Source organism: Myotis lucifugus, unplaced genomic scaffold, assembly GCF_000147115.1.
Source record: "Myotis lucifugus unplaced genomic scaffold, Myoluc2.0 scaffold_531, whole genome shotgun sequence".
NCBI lineage: Eukaryota > Metazoa > Chordata > Mammalia > Chiroptera > Vespertilionidae > Myotis > Myotis lucifugus.
Genome location: NW_005871579.1, coordinates 208,864 through 224,971, shown reverse-complemented (window position 1 = coordinate 224,971; position 16,108 = coordinate 208,864). Strand labels below are relative to the sequence as shown.

At 45.3% G+C, this 16,108-nt stretch overlaps 1 protein-coding gene across 2 annotated transcripts in view; it reads right to left on the bottom strand.

Moving 5' to 3' along the window:
• Positions 1–16,108, bottom strand: part of POLR1A (RNA polymerase I subunit A) — a 74,178-nt gene that overhangs the window by 55,673 nt on the left and 2,397 nt on the right. For both annotated transcript variants that reach the window (XR_002826554.1, XM_006104003.3), the window contains exons 2-6: positions 11,733–11,937; positions 10,511–10,660; positions 5,941–6,048; positions 4,885–4,970; positions 4,654–4,757 (exon numbers count right to left, since the gene is read on the bottom strand). Coding sequence is in view for 1 of the 2 variants with exons in the window: in XM_006104003.3 (XP_006104065.1) it covers positions 4,654–4,757; positions 4,885–4,970; positions 5,941–6,048; positions 10,511–10,660; positions 11,733–11,937 (653 nt within the window). In the remaining variant the exon portion in view is untranslated. The remainder of the gene's footprint in view (positions 1–4,653; positions 4,758–4,884; positions 4,971–5,940; positions 6,049–10,510; positions 10,661–11,732; positions 11,938–16,108) is intronic.

The window sequence follows — 16,108 nt, the reverse complement described above, 5'->3', positions numbered from 1 at the left end:
CCACCAAGCCACACCAGCTGGGCATGAACATTTTTATGGGTATATGTATACTCCATTTCTTCTTACGTATATCAAAGTCTAGGACAGCATAGTCACAGCTCTGAATATTTTTCCCCTATGTGAGGAATAGATTGGTTTTGGTTTCTCAGTTCAAGCAAAATCACTCTGGAATACTATCAGCTATACCGAGGGTGGGTCAGAAAATCAGACCTGGGCTGCCACTCAGGAGGTCAGACTCCAGGCACTTAGATGGTTAACAAAGATATAAGTAATGTGAGCGTCTAGGTTTAAAACTCTCAGCTTCTTCCAGGACACACTCATGGAAATTAAATATTGCTCCATCTTCCCTTTTTATGTTCTCACCAGGGCAGGAACCCCATCTTGTCTGTTCCTAACACCCAACACAGTGCCCAGTACATTGTGGGCAGATACTAAACAGTCACTGGCCTGAATGCACATGTTCAAGATATGCTAAGATAATCTATATTTAAAAACCTCTCTCTTTTGCCTTTTTCTATAGTTGTAAAATCCAGCTTCATTCCACCTCCAATTCTCCGATTAGTTTCTTGACCATCCACAAGTATGTTATCACAAGTTCTTTCTTTTTTAAATGTTTTTTTAATTGATATCAAAGACAGGAAAGGGAGAGATAGATAAAAACATCAATAATGAGAATCATCAATCGGCTGCCTCCTACACCCCCCCCCCCCCCACCCCTACTGAGGATCCAGCCCGCAACCCAGGCATGTGTCCCGACCGGGAATTGAACAGTGACCTCCTGGTTCATAGGTCGATGCTCAAACACTGAACCACACCGGCTGGGCTATTATCACAAGTTATTAGAGAAATCTGTAACTTGGATAATAATGAATAGATATAATTTAGTTAACTATTCTCTATTAATAGGCATTTAAGCCATTTCCGATTTTAACTACTTAAACAACACTTGGGTATTCTTAGAACAAAGTCATAGAAGCAGAACTGCTAGGTGAAGGAATCTACATTTAACATTTTGATTCCTATTAAAGCAAAACATTTCAACCAGTTAATGTAACAGAAGGGAGGGGGGGTATGAAACAAAAAGGCACTGACCTTCAGGAATAACCAAAGCATCGTATGTTCAGAAGGAAAAAAGAGGATCCTATTAACCTAAGGAACAACTCTGTGGGCATTTCTGGGAACAACTCTCTGCGCTTTCTTTCCTCCTCAACAGGCTTGAAGGGCTGAGGAAGACCAGCTGAAGCTGCAGTCTCTCCAGGCATAAGTGCCCTCCCTCCCTCCCCTCCCCCTTTAACAGACTACAGTTGTTCAATCACAGGATTCGAAGCAGAAGAGACCTGCAGGAAGCCACCACCTCGCATGGGCTGCACCCCTCCGTGCAGCCTGCCAGAATGAACGCTGCCTGGATGGGAGTTGGAACATCGCTGATGTGTTTCATTCAGCTCTGAGAGCTGCCATGGGAGTGCTAAAGGGAGTTGGAAGGTTATATAACTTGGGGAAGACTCCATCACAGTGGTGGAGTGTCTTGGCTGTGAGAATTCTCATTTAAAAATGCTAATGTGGCTCTGGCCAGCTGGCTTGGTTTGTTGGAGCATCATCCTGTACACCAAAAAGGTTGCAGGTTCGATTCCCACTCAGGGTAGCTACCTAGGTTGTGGGTTCAATCCCGGGTCAGGGCATGTGTGGGAAGCAGCCAATTGATGTTCCCCCCCCCCCCCCCCCCGCACCTTCTCCCTTCCTCTCTAAAATCTAAAAACATATCCTTGGGTGAGGTTTTAAAAAATAATTGAAAAAACACCAATAACAAAAAAATAAAATAAAAATGCTAGGATGCACTGTGGGGCTCGAGGTGCACTCTGAGTGTATGTAGCACTTCACAAGCTATGGCTCTCCTCATGGGTGACTTGTTTGTGGGGACAACTGAGGCACAGTCACTGCTTGGCTCCCTTCGGTATCAGGAATGCGGCCAGAACCTAACTCCACATCGTCTGCTCTCTGGAGTCACTGACCTGTGCCTGGTGGCCTCCTCTGAGAGCGGAGGCCACGTGGTCAGGTCTCCACCTGGCACCATGCTCAGCCACAAGCATGTTCATGAGGCGGAGGGCCCAAAAAGCAAACGTCTGTTAAATGCTAAAACCCAACCTAGAACCATGGAAGACAACTGCTGACTCAATTCTAATGCAGACTTTTGTTTGGCATCATCGTATTCTCATAGTTGTAGTGCGAGATTACGTCAAAGGATGGATTTGACAAAGACACTGAAAGGTTACTTATCTGCTAGACAGATATTTGCTCCAGAGAAACAGTTATCTTCTAGAATTCTGACCATCTTTGTTCTCAACCTGTGAACATTTTCTAAAGCACCATAAGGAACAGAGCAGCAGTTCCCAGCCATAAAAATGATTTTAAGGGCTATTTATAGGTAAGTGCAGAAAAATCTACCCTGTGGTTAACTATAAACCATTAAACAAAATTAAACAGGCTTTTAAAATGCAGTGTGGTATCCTGGGTTGAATCCTGGAACATAAAAAGAATATTACTGGAAAAATTCAAATGAAGCCTGTAGTTCATTAACAGCAGTGCACCAATGCTAATTTCTTAGTTTTGACAGGTGCACCATGGCAATCTAAGATGCTGCATTAGGGCAAACTGAGTAAAGAGTACATGAGAACTCTCTGTACTATCTCTGCAACCCTTCTGCAAGTCTAGAACTAGTCTCAAGTAAAAGGTTTTCTAAAAAGTAATAAGCAAGTCCTAACCGGTTTGGCTCAGTGGATAGAGTGTCGGCCTTCGGACTCAAGGGTCCCAGGTTCGATTCCGGTCAAGGGCATGTACCTTGGTTGTAGGCACATCCCCGGTAGGAGGTGTGTGGGAGGCAGCTGATCGATGTTTCTCTCATCGATGTTTCTAACTCTCTATCCCTCCCCCTTTCTCTCTGTAAAAAATCAATAAAATATATTTTTTTTTTAAAAAGTAATAAGCGAGTTTGTTACTGCTATGGTCTGAATGTTTGTGTCCCCCAAATTACAGGTGTTGAAATCCTAACCGACAAGGTGAAGGTGTCAGGAGCCTTTGAGGATGATTAGGTCATGAGGATGAACGCTCATGAATGGGACTGGTGCCCTTATAAAGACCCAGAGAGCTCCGTTGCCGCTTTCTGCCACGTGAGGTTATAGGGAGAGGTGGCTGTCAATGAGGAAGGGGCCCTCACTGGACACTGGATTCACCAGCACCCACCTTGGACTTCCCAGCCTCCAGAACCGTGAGCAACAAAGGCCTGGGTTTATGAGCACCCAGTCTCTGGTGTGTTGTTTCAGCAGCCTGGACAGACTTACGTTATTTACTCCGGCCTCGCCAGAATCCTCAAATGTAAAAGACAGGCCATGCATCTCGGGGAAGAGACTTCCTTCCCTGCCTCTTCCACATTCTCAAGCTCGGACTTCCACATATGAACTTTCCTAAACTCTGGGCAAGAGGTTTTGTTACGGCCACTACAGAGAGTTGGAAACAGAAGCTCCCAGAAGTGGCCTTCTCTAATAAGGCTACTGAACTGCTAGACCTACTCCCAATCAGTGGCAGAGGAGGAGTCAAGCAAGGTCAAGCTCTTCCCTCCCTGGCACACTGACTTACAATAAAGGTGAACAATGAACATCTGCAGAGCACATACTGCATAGCAGGCTCAGGGCTCAGCACTTCCAATGGGATACCTTCAGTGGTTCTCAACCTTATGCCGCGACCATTTAATACAGTTCCTCATGTTGTGGTGACCCCCAACCATAAAATTATTTTTGTTGCTACTTCATAACTGTAATTTTGCTACTGTTATGAATCGTAATGTAAATATCTGATATGCAGGATGTATTTTCACTGTTCGCAATCCACAGGTTGAGAACGCTGCTTCTTTACCACTTCAAAATACAAAACAAACCTACAACTAACAAAAATACAAAAGCAGGAGGACTAAGTCAGTCTCTAAGCATTTTCCTCAAGGACCCCAAGGGTGGAACCGAGCTGAGGAGACACTACCCAGGAATTTATGGGCCCCCGGAGCCGCCTGCAGGAGATACTAATGGTCTTTGACCTCTCCCGTGTTTGTTTGTTTGTTTTTAATATATTTTTATTGATTTTTTTTTTTACAGAGAGGAAGGGAGAGTGATAGAGAGCCAGAAACATCGATGAGAGAGAAACATCGATCAGCTGCCTCCTGCACACTCTCCACTGGGGATGTGCCCGCAACCAAGATACTGCCCTTCACAGGAATCGAACCTGGGACCCTTGAGTCCGCAGGCCGACGCTCTATCCACTGAGCCAAACTGGTCAGGGCTCCCCCGTGTTTCTTAAAAATTCACCTACATTATACATTTTACTTCAAAATAAATCCACACTTTTTGGACAATCAAATGGTTCTAAATATTTGCCAAGTATATATCTCTTAACTTCCTCCTTCAGAAAATGACCACCTGAAGCAAGAGGTGCCTTGTTCAGCCCTCAAAATGCAGCCCAGCCAGTCAGCTGTGCGAGAGGCCAGGATCCCCTCCGCCACCGGCTCACCAGGCACGCATCACAGAGGACCGCTGTTCCCAAGGTCTGGGACACACCGACGGCCACGCGTGAGGAACATGGCCGAGGGCCGCCCAGGGCCCAGCTGCTTACCCGGTGGCTCTGTGTCCGTCTGGCCAGCTTTCTTGTGCACCACGGCTGGATACGTGACGGTCAGTTTGCTGTTGTGCTCCTTTCGGACAATTGCCCGCCCGGTCCTAGACAAGAGAAGAGCTGTGACTGAGGAGAGGAGGAACCCACCAGGACATTTACTGACAGCTGTGAGCGACCGGCCAGAGGCCTCCCGCTTGAGGGAAAGGGACCAGCCAGCACCCCGAGACTCACTTGCAGTGGGGACACCGCTTAGGAGTCATGTGTGTCCTCCAGAAGCCAGCGATGAGCTTGCTCTTGCTCTCACACACATTCTTCACCTGTTGAAAAGAAAGAACCTCAGGGTGCCATTTGAAGAGAACCCACTATGTATCCAGTGATTTTTACCTTTTTTGAAAAACCAGAGGAAGCCACCTTCTTAAACAAAAATTTCCACAGAACCCTAATATAGCCAAGCCCTGCCAATCACTGAGCGGCTTCTGTCCTTATCTTTCCTCATTTCTAATACGTGACTAAGAGGAGAAACAGCCTTACTACGCTGTCACTATGATAGAGAGATGATGAATGCAGTGGGGGGCTTGCACAAAGTACTTCATAAATGCTGGGTTCCCTTTAATTTAAAATAAACCGCTTTGAAATAAAGAAATAAAATGTTTGAAAATAAAAATACAAGAAATAAACCTCTTTGGAGGCAGTTGGTGCACCTCCCTGCTCCCTCCTGGGCGGGACCTTAGGGTTCTGAGAAAAGTACACCCAGTGAAGCTACATGAGTGGCTCTGAGCCTGGCTGCAAATGAGAGCCACTCGGGCCCTCCCCCGACCACTTCAATGGAATCTCTGGTGTGATACTGGGCATGAGGTGAGTCAGGCTTCAAGTCAGTCCTGCAGGCTGATTATTGACATCACTCATTCACTGAACAAATTAACACTGACATAGATGCTATGGGGGAACAGGGAGGAGGTGGGATCAGTGCTCACAGGAGTTTACAGTGCTACAGGGAGAAAGACGAAAAGAACATGGACCTCATTCTCAAAGTGAGACTGCAAGCCAGAACCTTGCTGGACGCCGTGCCTACACTACCTCATTTCACCTATCTTCTCCTCGGTCCTGTAGGCAGGCATCAAATATGAGGACATAGCAGCTCAGGAATAGTTACGCCATTTGTAGGGTTACAAGCTTCATAAGGGGCAGAGCTGGGATTCAAACCCAGGTCAACTATGGGAAACCGAATGTGCGTAAGTGACAGGGCTAAGAACCGAGTGCTCCGGGAGGAAAGAAGGGATAACGCACGTGCGAGCCCTGGGATCCCAGGAGGTTGTTCTGTACAATTTCACGTGTATATTGTTCTAATTCTTCCTGGATTTCAAAAGCAGTAGGATCAGCGTTTTCTTCCAGAAACTGAAAAACAAAGAGAAAACCCGTATTATCAAAGCAAAGTCTGTACGATGAGCAGCCCCACAGGGCCGGCCTTTCCAAGAGGGGGAGTTCGGTTTGAGAGCAGAGACAGACCCCTCATGGCTGCTGTGCTGCATTCTCAAAACAGTGAGGCTGTTCAGATAAAATGGAAGGAGAATAGCTGCTTCCAATAATGGCGGGCTACATTATTCATTCCAAACCTAAAACTAAAAGAACCAGGACAGGATAAAATATGTTTCTATTATATGGACAGTGAGGAGGATCCAGACCTAACTGAAGGGAAAACAGGAGTCCAGGTTGAGGAGCCCGGGGCCCAGGTGCTCAGAGTGGGGCTGCAGCACGCAGGGCTCCAGGGCAACCCTCAGTGCAGTTACGTCCAGCTGGGGAGGATCCCGACAGACTTCCATGGTGCTCTCTGGAGCTATGAGACATGGCAGCACTGGCCTGGGCACATTTTCCAATTCAGGAATTTTGAACTTTTCATTTTGGAGGCCTCAAACAATGGAGGGGACAGAAATCAAAGCCCTGAGTTAGTGCCACGACAGGAATCTAACAGGATACCTTCCCTCCCATATCCTACCCCACAAACACAGGAAGCTGGGAACCTCAGGGGCTGAGCCCTCGGGAACTAAACTGGACCTCGAACAGGACCTCGTGGATTGCAATCACCGGGCAGTCCCGCGAGCCATCAGCTTTGAACCCAGACTATGATGGTCCCGGGCCACCGAGCATATGGCAGAAGCCTCTCTGGAGGAAGGCACGGCATCCGAGGCCTCAACTTATTTCTACAAAGAATTCTTTAAGTACAGTGACAAACTGTCAAAAATGAGCACACAGGACAGGGGAAAAGAGAGGGCGCTTCTGGGAACAGGGACAATAGCTGACATTGAAGGTGAGCTTATAGGTGGTGCACACTTTTAACTATTTGTTGGATTTTATGTACGATTAATGCATTTCTGTGGGTATATTTTACAAAAAATTTTCCTTAAGGTAGGCATCATGAATAATTTTATGCCAATAATTTTAAAATTTTAGATGAAATGGACAAATCCCTAGAAAATATAACTTACTCTGAATAAAGATTTAAGAAAATCTCTCTCGTTCTCCTCTCTTTTGAACCAGACCGATTTGGAGTTAACTTTTTAATCCTGTTCCCTGGAAACTTTATAGAAGTAGAAATGTCGATTGCGTCATTAGGTAGCATTGCTGATGGCAAAAATGACCTCTACTGCTTAGACTATATCTGAACTAGGAAGACTATGGATGAATTATAAACACCACAGCTCTGAGCTTCCCTGGTGCTAATGAGGCATGCCCTTGAGAGTCTCTGGAAGCTGGGCCCACAGAACTGTCACAAAAGATACTGATTCCTACTCGGGGTGTAGGGCTCCTGGGCCAGGGTGGCTCCCGTGTCCACTGGTATAATCGCGTCCTTTTGCTCTTGAACTTGGAGAGCCAAAGAAGACTAGACTTAGCCAGCTGTGAGAACACCCACTGAGGAGAGACCGTCTGGCAGCACCCGGCTGGTGCACAGTATCGCCAATCTTACATGAACTCTTTCAGGAGAGAAAAGAGAATTCCCTACCTCATTTCACGAGGCCAACATAATCTACATAACCAAACTCAAAAGGACAACATGAGAAAGGAAACCTACAAAGCAATGACATGATCACAGATGCAAAATCCTACGCAAAACATTAGGAATTCAAATCTAGCAACATATTAAAAAGGCAAATTATTGAGAACAAGGAATCCCAGGAATCCAAGGTTAGTTTAATATGAAGAAAGGAATTGAGTGTTTCACCATGTGACCTTGAGAAAAATTATCTGAAACTTTCAGTAGGTGCAGAAAAAGTTTTTGATAAAATTCAACATTCAGCCATCTTAGCAAAATAGGAATAGAAAAAAGTTTCTTTAATCTGATAAAAACTATAAAAGTTCAGCCAATATTATACTTACTGGTGAAATGTTGAAATGTTTCCCCATTTGTTTGTTTTAATATAATTTGTTTTTATACTGACACAATCTCACACTCACAGGAAAGCTGCAAGTACATAGAACAACCTTTTTCCTTGAACCATTGAGAGTAAGTTGCTGCCCAGATACTTGGGTGAACATTTTCTACAAACAAGGACACTCTCTAATATGACAATACAATAATAAAAAACCGTAAATTAACATTAATAAATTACTACCACCTAATCCTCAGACACCATTCAAGTTTTGCCAATTCTCTAGTAATATTCAAAAATAGCCAATTCAGAGCCACCTGTTGCATTTGCTTGTCGTGTTTCCTGCGTCTCGCTCAGGCACCGAGTCTAACTTTAAAGACATTAACACTGTGAAGAACTGAAGGGGAGTGAAACCTGGTTGTCTGCTGGCTCCTTGAGATCAGATTCAGCTTGTGCCTCCCTGGCAGGGAGATTCAGAAGCAGCGGATGCTCTGCTCTTCTCACTACATCTCACTATCAGGTGGGGCATGATTTCAGTTTGCTGCACGGGGTGTTCACTTTGACCACTTGCGTAAGGAGGTGACGGCCAGACTTCTCCACTGTAAAGTTACCGTTTCCCCCCATTTGTAATAATGAAGATTATTTGTGTGGGGGGAGAACTTTCAAACTGTGTAAGTAGCCTGTTACTTATACTTTCCGTTCACTCATTCATTTATATCAGGATGAACTCATGGATTTCATGGATTCTTACTTTATCCACTGGGTTATAATAGTTCCTATCATCACTTACTTTGATGCTCAAAAACTGTTCTAGATTTGGCCAGTGTGAGCTAAGATAGCTCCTGTGTCATTCTGACGTGTCCCCTCATTCTCTGAGGACCGACTTGCTCTCTGGCACGTGATATTCCAGGTTCATCTTGCACTTTCTGCATCAGCCCTAGAATCAGCCACTTATCCAAAAAGCCCTTTCAGTGAAGAACGGTATTTAGAAGCCAAGACACAGGCACTAGGTGTGTCCACTGCTATCAGCACTCCAAGACCCTCTCAGGGACAGACCTGGGAATATATGTGCACACACCCTTCACACTCATATTCTTAATTCCATTCCAACACTACAGGGTTAACTCTGGGTCTTCTCTCATTCACATATTTGTAACTTCCCCCTCTGGTAGTGTGAAATCCGGCCAGCATTATCCTTACTACATGTACTTAATTTGATCACTCCACCTCCCTGTATGTAACCACTCTCCCATCACTGCCACCACCTACTCCCGTGCATGACCCCCTCTCTCCAACTTGGGCTCCCATCCCGCTCCAGGCCACTCTCCTTATGAACCCCCTCCTCACGCTCTTTGGGCTCCCATACACCACACTGGACCATCCAGCAGGGCGCCCTCTTACCTGATTTGGATGCCCACCTCCCATGCTGAGCTTTTACCCTAACTGAACACTCTCCTCATGCTATTTGAACTCTGACATTCCAGGTTGGGCTGCCCACACATGCAGGGATGCCCTCCCCTTGATGTTTTTCTCACCTTGGTTGGCCTGACAACCTATGCCCGGCCACACCTCTGTGTAGAAGCCTATGTGCTCTGCCCACTTAAGGAGGAAAGGTGAAAGGTTTTCCTTTGAGAGAAGAAACAAGACGAGGATGCATGCTACCCCTTCAACACAATACTGTAGATCCTAGCCACCAAAATAAGGTAAGAAAAAGAAACAAGACACATAAGGATCAGTAAGAAATAAAACTGCTTTGCTATTCACAGGTGATGACTGTGTTGAAAAGGATGTACAGATAAAATATCAGAACTGATGAGATGCTTTTGCCCGGCTGTTTCATACAAAAATCAATATACAAAAATGAATAAGATTTTGATCCACAAACAGAAAGTGAATTTTAAACAAGTAATTTATAGTAGCACCAGAAAATCTGAAGCCATCATCAGTCACAAAGAAAACAAGGTCTGCAATAGAGAGACCCCGTGTTCACCACCTTACCTACGTAATCCAACTAAGCATCACCAATAGAACAATGTGACAGCAGGTGCCTCTAAAATGATGCAACACAACAAAGTGTCCTGTACTGTGTAGGTGGTATTCTTACCAAAACACGAATCTAATGAGGAAATAATCAGACAAATCCAGGATGTGAGAAATCCTACAAAGTGTTAATGTCTTCAAAATAAAAAAAAGTCAGTAACATAAAAAACCATTTCTATATTAAAACATCCTACATTAAAAAAGACCAAAGAGATATAACAACCCAAAGCAATGTATGAACCGTGATTGGATCCTGGGTCTACGAGAAACAAAAAAGCTCCTGGGTAAATGTATTTCTATGTTGTTTTTATTAACGTTCCTCCAATTACTCCACGGCTTCCTGTTTTCACACCTAGTGACTGGTATCCAGGCACAAGGTATAAGAAGGGACAACAAACAGCCTTTGTTCCCACTGGTGGCTTGCCTGATTTCCGCGAGAGCCAGGCACCTACCCTGTTGAGAATTCTCTCCAGCTCGTACACGGCTTGAAGGGCTCCGACCTCCAGAACTCGCAGCTGGCAGACGAGGAGGTGAATCACAGCCCGCGGGCAAGTCAGCATGTGGCAGTTCAGACAGGAGCCCCTGAGCAGCAGGTAGAGTTTCTGAAGGAAGGAATAAAAAGCAGCAGGATATTAGTATTCAGGGTGATTTTCAATGTCCTTCCACTTTTTGTTTTTATGGACTCTGTTTATTCACGTAAGAATTCTACTTCCCCTGTATACCTACAAAGGCCTTCGTGACTTTAAGAACTAGATAAACATTCCTCCATATTTTCTATATGATTTCATTTTAAACCATTGAAATCTGAAATTTACTTTGGGTCTGAGGTAGGGAACTACCTTTATTTTATTTAACTAAGTACTGAATACTACATTTAGTCAAATATTTAGTATTTAACTAAGACAATTCTCTTTCCTTGATATGATCAACAGACAAAAATCATGTCCATGTACGCTCATCTGTATAGTTTAAAGCAAATCCTGGGGGCTAGGTTAACCATATGGAGCGCTGAAACGCACCAGTAGGACTCCAGACAGGAGCTTCATTCTTAGTGCCCTCGGGTCTTCTGGGGCTTTGCTCCTCCTGCCACCAAGCAGAGCCTACAAGCTCACCTAAGAGCTCAGGGCCTTGGAGAACCCCAAAGGACCCCCAATTGCCAGGCTGGCTCTGCCTAGGTTTCTAATGGGTGTCAAGCCGCTGAAACAAAAGGTGCAGAGGATGGCCCTAGCCGGTTTGGCTCAGTGGATAGAGCGTCGGCCTGCAGACTGAAGAGTCCCAGGTTCGATTCCAGTCAAGGGCACATGCCCAGGTTGCAAGCTTGATTCCCAGCATGGGGCGTGCAGGAGGCAGCCAATCAATGATTCTAATCATTGAAGTTTCTCTCTCTCTCCCCCTCTCCCTTCCTCTCTGAAATCAATAAAAATATATATTAAAAAAAAAGTGCAGGGAGTGGATGAATGCTCTCTTCCCCTCCTGTGAACAGATCCAAGCTGTGGTTCTTCTCAACTGGAATCAAACAGATACACTTAAGTAGGGCTCGAGGCCAAGTTGAAGTCCTGGATTTGGCTCCTCAAGGTTTAAAATTTCACCCTCCTGTGGGGAGAAGGGTGGCCTCACAAATCCCTCCAGCAGCCCTGAGACCCACACATGCAGGGAGGCCTGGGCAGAACGTACGTCGAAGAGGAGAGGATTGTACACGGTGAGCGGGAGCTCGATGTGGCCCAGGTGGCCGGAGCAGTTGTTGAAGTCCTGCACGCAGGTGGAGCACACCTCTTTGGAATCCGCAGGGCCCAGAGCTAAATCGTACAGGCCGTTGACTGACGGGTTCCCCAGGCTGTCCAGGTACCGAGGGTTTGTAATGGATTTAACACTTAGTTTCCTAAGGAGATAGAGAAGACCAAGGGAAGACAGGTTACTCGACTTCTCGGACATGTCCTCTTTGCCATTAAGTGAGAACTGTTTCCTCAGACACGTTGGGAGCCAGACAGGATCTGTGCCTGCTGTGCTCACGACTGCAGCACAGCACTTAGCAAGGAGACCGCACACAATATTTACTCCATAAATACTAGTTAAATACTAGTATATGCTGAATGAGTAAGAGCAGGAAAATCACTGAAAAACAGCCTTAGTGCAAGTCTTGCACTGAGTACACCAAGCATGTCAAACTCACGGCCCATGGGCCGCATGCCTCATTTATTTGGCTAGTGTTAGCCTTTGAGTTTGACATGCTTGGAGTACACTGTTTCAAAGAGTTAAGTAACTACTACATGCCAAATGCTTTACAGGCAGCACTGACTTTAACCCTCTGAGATGGGCATCACTATACACAGTTTTTAAGGAGGCAGCAGGCTCTGAGCAGTCAGGTGATTAAACCCAAGTGACACAGCAAGAAAGGGAGGAGGTGAGGGGATATGGGGAACAGGGAGTCTATGGACCAGACTAATTCGAAATCTCACGTAGTAATCCCTGTATGCAGAAATAGTGAATTGAGGTACATTAAACACAAATCTGCAGAAATATAGCCTGCTTTACTAAAGATTTCATCACAGTATGTTATGTTTGGTTTAAAGGGGTTTCCCACAGGATGCCTAACTACTTTTACCAAAACTACATTCATTTAACTTTTTTTTTTTTTTTTTTTAGAAAATAAAGTCATGGACAAAGAAATCATCCAAATCTCACAACCTAGAGCAGTGGTGGCCACCAGTGGTCCGCGAGGTCCAAAAGGTTGGCGACCGCTGACCTAGAGAACATTCATAGACTTTTTTTCTCTGGGTACATTTTTTAAAGATGATAACTGGAATCACTTGGTTGTGTCTATTTTCATTTAGCATTGAGTGTTTTTACATCACTAAAAATTCTTTGGAAACATAATTCTGAAGAGCAGAGGAAGGGAGAGAGATGGAGAGTTAGAAACATCGATAAGAGAGAAACATCGGTCAGCTGCCTCCTGCACATCTCCTACTGGGGATGTGCCCACAACCCAGGTACATGCCTTGACCGGAATCAAACCTGGGACCTTTCAGTCCGCAACTGGAATCACTTGGTTGTGTCTATTTTCATTTAGCATTGAGTGTTTTTACATCACTAAAAATTCTTTGGAAACATAATTCTGAAGAGCTGCAAAATCTTTCATTCTATGGCAATTAATATAATTCATTTAACCAAACTCTATTATCAGTAAGTTTATGATACCTATCTATGTAAAGACTTTTACATAGAATAATTCAAATTTCTATTTCCTAAAAATTAAAATCATTTCTCAGTGGAATGGATCCATGAATCTAAGAGTGCAAACCATTTTGAAACTCTTGCTATATCCGGCACCTTGCATTCCAGAAGAGGTGGACTAACGGTAGCGTCTTAGCCAGCACCAAGTTTTAGCACTTAAAAACCTTCCCAAGCCCAGCCGGCACGGCTCAGTGGATAGAGCGTTGGCCTGAAGGTTCCCAGGTTCGATTCCAGCCAATGGCACATGCCCAGATTGTGGGCTCCATCCCCAGCATGGGGCATGCAGGAGGCAGCCATTCAATGATTCTTTCATCATTGATGTTTCTATCTCTCTCTCCCTCTCCCTTCCTCTCTGAAATCAATAAAAACATATTTTTTAAAAATCTTTCCAAATTTAAGAGGGAGAAAAAAAATGCTACCCAACTGTCATGTTAATTACTTTTTATTACAGTATTTCTTGAAGCTGTTTTGGTCCTGTAAGATGTTCTGTAAGATGCCACTTCACTTCCCTGGCCTAGAACCTACAATGATGGAAAAAGAGTGGGCAGGTGGGGCCAGCACAGACCTATGCTAACTGGCAGAAGAATGAAGTCCTATGCTCTAATCGACTGGAGAATGGGGGCCCATGGGGAGGAGAGGGCCCCCTACTGACATAAACATTCCTTTTCATGAAGCCTCAATGGTGACTTTTGAGCTGAGTATAAAATGATGGTGGTGCATCAAAAACTAAGAACAGACCAGGAGACCCTAGCTTGCATGACTGGTATCACTCTGAGCGCCAAGGGAGGCTACACGGAGACGTGTTGGTGTGGCTCTTGTCTGCTTGATCACTTTGCTGCAAATAAGCTCACCACAAACCTGGAGCCCACTTCAACCTTGAACTAGACAACCTTGGACAAAACATTTAGTGATTTTTTTTTCCCACCTAAAAATTCATCAATGCGGCAGCTTCATTACAATGATCAGAAGATAACGTGTATAAAGGCTTGGAACAAAGTTCCTCTCTCTTGCTGGGGCAAAGGAGAAAGCCCCTTAACCATGGCAGAATGGGATGGAGAGGAGGGGCAACCAGCAAGGATTCCACTGAAGAGAATAAATAGAGCTTGAGACAAACACACTTGGGCTTGAGGATGACCTTCGCTGCTTCCTAGAGTCACTTTGCTCTCTAAACCTGAATTTCCTCTCCTGTAACTGGAGACACCACCACAAATGGTGGCTGTAAGAACTGAAAGCGCCAAGTGCTGAATAGACAGCTCCCTCACCCACACACGCATGCACTCAACAAATACCTATTGAGAGCTTACTAAGTACCAGACACACTTTTGCTGGAAAACAGACAAGATTCCCTGAACTCAGGGGCCTTACATTCTATTGGAGAAAGATAGGCAGACAAAAACCAACATAAATAAGCATATAGTCTGTTAAATGGCAGAAAGCGGAGAAAAGTAAGGCAGAAAAGAGGATGACAGGGTGGGCCAGTAATCAGGGAAGCCCACGCTTTACTAAACTTGAGCAAAGGCCTGAAGGAGATGAGGGAATAAGTCATGCAGTCACCTGGGCAGAGGGCTTTATAGGAGGAAGAAGCAGGGAGTACCAAGGTCCTGGGGTGGATGTGTGTCTATGGTGCTATGGGAACCGCAAGGAAGCCAGGATGGCTGGAATGGAGGCAAGTTCAGGACCCAGAATGGCTCTTCCAGGCCATTTTAAGGACGTGGCTTTTACTCCAAATGAGATGGGAAGCTATTAGAAACCAGCACAATAAAAGGTAGCATAGCTATTGAAATTTCTCAACTCTAGACACACATAAGTCTACAATGTTCATAATGGGTATCGATTTGCTCATGTGTGGGAAACTGATATAGGGTTAAGCCTCGGACTGGCCTGTGGGCAAAGTCACAAACAATTCCCAGCTTAGAGGGCACAGTCCTCTTAGCATAATTAGGCTTGACCTTATGAGGCTCTCTAGATCTTACCTGGGAAGCTAATGGGCTGAGGGAAGTGCAGGAAGTGTAACTATGGTCAAAACAAGTGAAACTCACAAGAACTGTGTAACTCTAGAAACCACTACCTTGTTTACCTCTCACTATAAAATAAAGGCTCAGCTTGCCTCGGGATCTCTCTCTGTGGCCTCAGCCAGGCACAGGAAGATCCACGGAGACTAAGGAAAGCTAGAGAGTTCTGAACACTGTCTCCGTGTAAAACATTCTTCGCCGACTCCGTCCACACCTTTGGGAACCCCTGGACCCGCTGGGGCTGGACCCCAGCATATGGCGCCCGGACAGGCCGAACAGGATTCCCCTAGGTAAGCCCCCCATTCCCCTAGGTAAGGCCCCTGCACTCGGGACGGATAGGACTCCACCATAGGAAGAGGGTGGATAGTTTTCGCCGACTCCGTCCACACCTTTGGGAACCCTTGGAACAGGATTCCCCTAGGTAAGCCCCCCCACACTCGGGACGGATAGGACTCCACTGTAGGGTGCTGCAGACCCCCCTATAGAGGATAAGTAGGGTAAGTGGGTGGATAGTACAGAACTTAGATTGAGAAGATGTGCCATACTGAGTCTAGAAGAAAAAAGACTCTGTATTGATCTTTTAACATGTCCATGCTTTTCTGAGGAAGGAAAGGTGCCGGAAAGGTAAATGTAAAGGCATGGGAGAAGGTAGGCCCAAGGAGCCTTATCTTTAACCCCACTGCAGCCTTTCCACCCCGGGAAAGTGCAGGATTGGCAAGCTCTCCCTGGGGTGATAGATCAGGACTCAGGTAATAGTGGAAAGCACCAATCCTACTCTTAAAATGGATACAAGAGAGCATTTGGGGT